This window comes from Erythrolamprus reginae, chromosome 6 (assembly GCF_031021105.1).
Source record: "Erythrolamprus reginae isolate rEryReg1 chromosome 6, rEryReg1.hap1, whole genome shotgun sequence".
NCBI lineage: Eukaryota > Metazoa > Chordata > Lepidosauria > Squamata > Dipsadidae > Erythrolamprus > Erythrolamprus reginae.
Genome location: NC_091955.1, coordinates 10,942,225 through 10,950,185, shown reverse-complemented (window position 1 = coordinate 10,950,185; position 7,961 = coordinate 10,942,225). Strand labels below are relative to the sequence as shown.

Here is a 7,961-nt window from a genome sequence, read left to right as displayed (position 1 = left end):
GGAGGACGCCCAAGTTGCGAACCCTCTCTGAGGGGGTCAATGTTTCTCCCCCCAGGGTAATGGACGGACAGATGGAATTGTCCTTGGGAGGCAAGACCCACAGCCACTCCGTCTTGTCTGGATTGAGTTTGAGTTTGTTGACACCCATCCAGGCCCCAACAGCCTCCAGGCACCGGCACATCACTTCCGCTGCTTCATTGACTGGACATGGGGTGGAGATGTAGAGCTGGGTATCATCAGCGTATTGATGATACCTCACCCCATGCCCTTGGATGATCTCACCCAGCGGTTTTAATCTCTTCAGGTTTTTGTCAAATACTCTCCTCTCTTCTTCATCAGACTTTTTGCTGGAAAACTATAGCTGGTTGGAGAATTCTGGGAGTTGAAGTCCCCAAGTCTTAAAGTTGCCAAGTTTGAAGACCTCTGCAGTGGACTGTTCAACCAGTCCCAGCCGAACTGAGACGGGGAGAAGGCTCACCCACCTGTTTTTGGCAACCGAAAGGCGGCCATGGGTGCCAGAAGCGGCCCCCGCTCCTTCACTCCCCCTCAAAACAGGCCTCACGGGACCGCGGGCTATCCCACCGGCCGGCGACGGAAGCCTCCCAACCGGGGCTCCGTCTCGTTCAAACCCGTCCGGCGGGCGAGCTAGCGGGCAGCCCTGGGCGTCTCCTCAGTTTCTCTCGCGCGCGTCCCCGCGCACCACCTTTAAAGCGCGCCCGGGCGGGAGCGAGCGCCGAGCGTTTGCGCCGGGGCGTCGCCCACCGCCGGGGCCAATGGCGCGCCGCCTCTATTTAAATAGACGAGCCGCGTCAATCATTTGGCCTTTCCGTCAGCCTCTTTTTCAAATCGCCATATTGGGCAAGGCGGGGGCGGGGGGGGGGGGCGCGTCGGAGGAGAAGGTGGCCTCCTCCTCCTTCTTCTTCTTTCCCTCCCTCAGGGGAGCTCCTTTCCCTAAGCCGCGAGAGCTCCGGCTCGGCTTCTTCTTCGTCTTCCGCCCGCCGCCTGGAGCAAAAACACCCCCAGGTCCACCTCCTCGGGCGTCCGGCCGGCGCTTTTCTCTCGTCGTCGTCGTCGGTTCCAGAACCTGTGGAGAAGCGCTTCGTCAAAGCAGCGGCCGCTCCTCAGTGGCCCCGTGGGCTTGAGGGGTTTTTTGTTTTTTGTTTAATTGCGAAGCGCGCTCGGTGCTCGGTCGCTGGCCGCCTCAGCCGCTTCCCCGGCTTATGCGAGGCTCCGGCCGGCCGGGTTGCTGCGCGGTGTCCGCCCGGGAAGCGCTTCCTCGCCTGGGGCTAGCGGGAAGGCCGCTCGCCACCGCCTTCTCCCCGAGCCCCTCAGCCGCCTCCTCCTCCTCGGCTGAGCGTCGGGCCATGTCGAAAGTGCGGCTCTCGAATGGGAGCCCGACCCTGGAGCGGATGGAAGGCCGGCCGGCCGACGGCGGCCCCAAGCCCTCGGTTTGCCGCTGCCTCTTCGGCCCCGTCGACCGAGGGGAGCTGGCCCGCGAGTGGCAGGAGCAGAGCCGCCACCTGGAAGAAGCCAGCCGCCGCCGGTGGAACTTCGACTTTCGGCGCGGACGGCCCTTGGAAGGCCGCTTCGAGTGGCAGGCGCTAGACAGGGAGGCGCTGCCCGATTTCTACAGCCGCCTCCCGAGGCTCGCCAAAGCCGACGGCCGGGAGGAGAGGCGCCCGGAGCTCAACGGAGACCGCTCGCCGCCCGGGGAGCTGCGCTGCGCTCGGGCACCGGCGGAGCGGGAGCTCGAATCGGAACCTCAGCAGGACGGGGCCGCGTTGACCCTCAGCTCCGGCCCGAGGAAGCGACCTGCCGCCGATGGTAATGCCACTTTCCTGGCTCTCCCGGAGACGGACGTATAACACACGGAGGCTCCGTTCAGTGGGGAGAAAAATAGATTATTTTCCCGGCTTGGCTGCTCCTTCTCCGGCTCATCGGAAGAGCGATCGCCTTTCGCCCTTTGATGCCCAGCCGGGCGTTGCTTAGAAGCGAATCCCCGGTCCATTTGGGGCTTTTCTCTCCCGCCGGGGCTCCTCTCGGGGCAGCTGCCTTGGGTCCTTCCTCTCCGGAGTGTAGGGAGCCAAACGGGGCCGGCGATTCCCCAAATTTCGCACCGAGAAGGGGTTTTTTTTGGGGAGGGGGTTAACTGGGCCGCCCGGTTTGTTGGTTTCACAGAGCAGATCTTAATTTTTTTTAATTTTTGGTGTGTGTGTGTGTGTGTAACATATTTTTGCTGATGAAAAGGGAGACTATCTATTTCAAGCTATTTTGCTCTCATCGGCTAACTATACCCTTTACCGGGATTTCAACCGACATACAGTATATTAATATAGTAATACAGTACATTAATATATTAATACAACCAAGATGTATTACTATATATTAATATTATTAATTGGATTTGTATGTCACCCCTCTCCACACACATAATCCGCCACGCACACATATAACCTCTCAATCTATATATATATGGATTATATATATCTGTGGGGGGAAGATTATGTGTTTGTGTGTGTAATATATCTTGGTTGAAATCCCGGTAACCACATATACTGTATATATGTGGTTGAGTTTCACATCCCAGTAAGGGTAGGTCTGTCTGATGAGACCGTGACAAAGTTGAAATAGATCTATGCTAGGCTCCCTTCTTTTTCACTTATCAGCAAAAATATGTGCATATTAAATATGTAATTATGTGTGTTTCTATACATATTAAATATATTATTTTTTATTTTTATTATTTATTAGATTTGTATGCCATCCCTCTCCGCAGACTCGGGGCGGCATGTACATATTAAATATGTAAATATGTGTTTTTCTATATGTGTGGGTTTTTTTGTCAAGTGTGTGTGTGTGTGTATGTGTATGTACCGGTATGTATATATACAGAGATAAATTGATAGATATATTGTATACACACATCCATACACATAATCTCTCACTATTAGTTTTACTGATTCACTTGGTATACCTTCTTCCTCCTCCTACTTTCCCCACACAACAACCCTGTGAGGTGGCTTGGCTTGGCTATGGCATCCCTTATCTGGCCTTTGCTCTCCAAACAGGCTCGGTTTCATATATTCCTAACCATAAGAGAGGCTCCTCTTATATTCTGATTCCTTAGTCTGGATAGGCTATGTATATTCAATGCCAGTGGCAGTTGATTCAAAAGTCCTCTTCCAAAAGTGATGCTATTTTTCCGGCCTTTCTTTTGTTGCATAACTTGATGGCCGGTATCAATCTTGTTTAATATCCCCATTACCCCCCCTCCTCTCGTAGATTCCTCTCCTCAAAGCAAAAGAGCCAACACAACTGAAGAAATTTCTGAAGAGCCTCCTGAAGATCCACCCATGGCCAGCTCAGAGGAACAAACGCCCAAGAAGAAGACAACGTCCAGTCCGAAGAGGTGTCAGACGTAAATTGATGGTTGTAGAGGTGGGTTTTAAGTTTTAGTATATTTTAGTATATTTTGGCAAATCAGTCTGTGCAATATTTATTGGCTAAGGCAGTGTTTCCCAACCTTGGCCACTTGAAGATATTTGGACTTCAACTCCCAGAATTCACATATAACTCCATACCTTAGCCCAGTGTTTCTCAACCTTGCATTCGCTGGCTGGGGAGTTCTGGGAGTTGAAGTCCAGATATCCTCAAATGGCCAAGGTTGAGAAACACTGGGCTAAGGTATGGAGTTATATGTGAATATTTTTTTTTTTTAAAAAAAGCAAGCTGTCAAAATTCAGGCTTATTCTACTCTTACTCTACTCTTACTCTATTGAGAAGTGGCTTTTAGAAAAAAAAATGAGCAGTTCTAAAAAACTCTCCTTGGATACTATAGATTTTATTTCTGAATAAGGTAGTTAATTTTTAAGTAAAGTGTCAAGATAGACTTATTTTTAAGTTTTCTTTACTTTTTAATCTCTTTAAAAAATACTAAAATCCACGCACAAGGAAGTTTCAAAATATTTTTTCCCCTTAACTGCTGTGCATCGTAAGCAATTGGCATGTCATTTGAAATGTCCAAGTCCGTTCTACCTAGGGAGATAAAGCTTTTGTGGAGCTTGAGGGAAATGAATAGCAAACAACATATTTGGACTATATTCTTAGTGGCAGTTAACAAAGGCGCGCAGAATCTCTTAATTAAGGACATTCTGGCTACACTTTTCCATAGCAGGAATGGTGTAAGAATCTTGGCAGATCCGATTTCAAATTACCGTAATAAAAAAAATTGGAAATTAGATTTTAACTTGAAAGTAGATACTCGGGATGCCGTTGGGATGAGAGAAGGACACGTGTTCAAGTTAACTACTACTAACTGTTTACTTGAACATTTGAAAGGGAAATGAAAGTTTTGGGTGGACCAATCACAGGAGAGAGGGGGGGGGAATTGAACACCTCCCAGAAAATAACAGGGTAGCACAAAATTTAGCCTTTTCTCACTACATCTAAGCAGTTTCCTATTTGTGGTTAATTCCGACAGCTTTCAGTGCGAAATCTGGTTGGGCAGATTAACTGAATCCCTCCTTAGTTAGGACGTACGTTATGAAATCTTTGTTGGTGGGGTTGTCTTTTTGTCTGATGAGGTTATGAAAGAGAGAAGGGGAGAGAGAGGGGAAAGAAGAGGAGAGAGAGAGAAAGAAAAAAGAAAGAGAAAGAGAGAAAAAAGAAATGAAGGAAGGAAGGAAGGAAGGAAGGAAGAAAGAGAGAGAGAGAGAGAGAGAGAGAGAGAGAGAGAGAGAGAGAGAGAGAGAGAGAGAGAGAGAGAGAGAGAAAGAAAGAAAGAAAGAAAGAAAGAAAGAAAGAAAGACAAACCTCTCCCCCCCAAAGATTGGCTGTTGGTAGAATGCAACATATTTGTGCAGGAGGCTAGTTAATGCTAATCTTGGTCATTTGGATTATTGTATTTTGTGTGTGTTTGTGCTTATTTGGGAAACAAACCCAACCCAGTTGTGTGCATGTAGCGAATGAAAATAGTAGAATCTATAGGTTTTCTGAAAAGCCTCCACCCACACTAGGAAACAGGATTGAAAAGATGTCATAATAGAAACTAGACTTGACTGGTGGGGCTGATTCGAATGCTGCCTGTCAGTGGGATGATTAGAGTCAGTTTGGTCTAGTGGTGAGAGCACCAGCCTAAAAAGTGGAAGGTTGTTAAGTTCTAGCCTTGCTTGCCGGCTGGGTGACTTTGCGTCAATCTGTCTCTCAGCCCAGCCCACTTTACAAGGGTGTTGTCAGGAAAATAAGGATATTATGTAAAATAATAAGTTTTAAAAGTACAACTGTAGACACACGGGATGTTTGGGCAGCAGGTTTTATTTGTTTTGTATATTTGCTTATTTATATACCGTATTTTTAGAGTATAAGACACACCTTAGTTTTGGGGGAAGAAAATAGGCGGAAAAATCTATTTACCAGGCTAGCATCCTTAGTCTGTTCAGCACATTATTTTATCCCCTGGTTACAGCTGAAAAAGACTTTTTCAGAGGGAGAAGGAATGAAACAAGCCTGCAAAGACTTAGGGCTGGAAAAAAAACCTCCTTCAGAGAGAATAGGAAGCTGGGAAGATCTTTAAGCACCTAGTTAGGGCTGGGGGAAAAAACTTTGAAAAAGCTACATCCAAAGTATAAGACACACCTAAATTTTAAGCCTTTTTTTTAAGGAGGAAAAAGGTGCATCTTATACTCTGAAAAATACGGCATATGCTTGGGAACTGCCTAGGATGACTTAGATGAGACAGACATTGTAGAAATTTGATAAACCAATAAAGATAAAATACGAAGCATAGAGGCTGCCTGCCACAATAATGCTTTAAAAACAACAAAGCAAATAATTTTGGAGCCCTTGGCAATTGATCCTTTTTTTCTTCATTTCAGAATTAAGAATATTTGTTTCCTTGTATTTGGAGGGGACAAATGAAGCCAAGAAGATCCAGCGCTAGCGTTCATATATGAATAAAATAATGAATGAAAGAAAGAAAAACATATCACTGATTCTCCATCCGATGGGGAAACTCCTTTAAAGCACTGAAACAACCTGCAATGGAATAACACTAAACCAGGCTGTCTTAAAAGGGCCTGCCTCTTAAAAGCAGCGGATGTAGCATTTTCGCAATTAGGTTTTCCTCATTAGCTTCTTTGTACTACCTGTGTAAATAGTTTTTACATTATGTAGCACATAAACCTTTCTCCCCTCTTTGTGGGAGGGGGCGGAGGAATTTTGGGGAGGGATTTCTGTTTTGTGAAGGGGTGGAGCTAATAAAAGGTGATGGGTTAAAAAAAAAAAATCTGCTTCCAAATCCCAGGAAGAAGCAGATTTGTTTATTAAAGGAACATTGTCCCCCCCTTTCCTTGTGTGTGTGTGTGCGTGTGTGAAAATCCAAGGCAGAGGTCTTCAAACTTGGCAACTTTTAAGACTTGTGGACTTCAACTCTCAGAATACTCCAGCCAGGATTCTCGGAGTTGAAGTCCACAAGTCTTAAAAGTTGCCAAGTTTGGGGACCTCTGGTCGAAAGTAATAAAATAAATTGCATTTAATCATAGTTTTCCAGCAGGTTAATGAATCCCGCTGGTGAAATTTATGTGTCAAGGATACAATCTGGCCTGCGGATGACCTCACTGAAAGAGACAGGAGTTTTGGAGAAGTACCCAGTTTCTAAGGTGGCCTGAGATGCTTTGCGATCACGCCGGGCAAAAGTCTGTGTAGGAGGCTCAGTTCTCTCTTCTGGAGCTACAAATGCCCCTTAAAAGAGGAACTCTTTTTAAGGGGCATTTTCTCATAGATTTTTTTGTTTTTTTTTGGCCTCCTTACTTTTTAAAAGTCCTGCCCAACAACATACACAGAATAGAGGAGAAAATAATAAATTCTTGACCTCCAGACTCTTAATTTGCTCACTTTTCTGGGTAAATGAAAAGGAAAACAGTATTTTTATTTTTACATTTTTCTGGGTGGGGTTTTGGTTTTTTGTTTTTTTGAAAAAAAAAAAGTTTTGAAATGTACCTGTGTACATAAACTGTAAAGACACTGAGAAATTATACTAACTTATTTATGTTAAAAAGATTTTTTTTTTTAAATCTAGAAGATATTTTCCCAGAAAGCCAAAGTGGCGCGTGGTTTTTGTGCATTTGTAAATGCTCTATTTGGTAGGGGATTTTTTGTTGTTGTTGTTGTTAGCCTCTGCGGGGAGTTTGTTTTGTTAATTAATATGGCTGTGCTTAAATGATTGCAGACTGAGCCAGTTCAATTTTTTTTTTCTTTTGTAATGTGCAAATAAAATCCAGTTGCCACGTGATACTGTTTTACATCAAGCAATCAATAAAGACAACTGCCATACATTAAAAAAAAATGTCTTTGTGTGTTTTATAAAACCTGGGAACTATTTGACAGATACAGATTAAGAGAGTTGGGAGGGACCTTGTAGGTCATCTAGTCCAACCCGTGTCCCAGACCGGAGACCCTACATCAAGGATGGCGAACCTTTTTTTCCGCAGGTACCAAAAGTGTGTGCACACAAGCTATTGCATGTGCACAAGCTATTGAATGTGTGCAGATAAATAATTCAATGCCTTCTGCCCCCCTGCACATGCGCGCATGACCTCTTCCCGCTGTCCCTGCTCCCCTGCGCATGCGTGGACAACCCCTCCTCCTGTTTCCTGACTTCTAATGGGCCTGGTGGGATCATTTTTTTGCTCTATCCATGCTCCAGAGGTGCTCATGGAGCCTGGGGAGGACAAAAACTGCCTCCCTCGCTTTGTATCATCTACTAGCCCCTTCAAAGAACTTTGTGGTTTCTTTCTGATCCGACTTTCCAGAATATTGTTCAATGAATTATGAGTTTATTCATATTTACAAATTTAGGGATAAGGACACGAGGAATATAGCAATATCAGTTCTCCTCGGGTGGTGGATTTTCAAAATTCATTTCTATCCTGCCTTTAATTGTTTCTAACTTACAACCCAAGGTA

At 45.4% G+C, this 7,961-nt stretch overlaps 1 protein-coding gene across 2 annotated transcripts; it reads left to right on the top strand.

The window, feature by feature from the left end:
- Nucleotides 1-819: 819 nt before the first annotated feature.
- On the top strand, nucleotides 820-7,342 carry CDKN1B (cyclin dependent kinase inhibitor 1B). Of its 2 annotated transcripts, XR_011559437.1 has the most exons (4): nucleotides 849-1,824; nucleotides 3,283-3,438; nucleotides 5,874-6,380; nucleotides 6,490-7,342. XR_011559437.1 is itself a non-coding variant. In XM_070755239.1 (3 exons), exons 1-2 carry the CDS (start codon nucleotides 1,221-1,223, stop codon nucleotides 3,420-3,422), a joined length of 744 nt encoding a protein of 247 aa, XP_070611340.1. In that variant the 5' UTR covers nucleotides 820-1,220; the 3' UTR covers nucleotides 3,423-3,438; nucleotides 5,874-7,342. The 2 variants fall into 2 exon arrangements, 1 of the variants encoding a protein (XP_070611340.1); XM_070755239.1 differs by having other exon boundaries at nucleotides 820-1,824; nucleotides 5,874-7,342.
- Nucleotides 7,343-7,961: the final 619 nt, after the last annotated feature.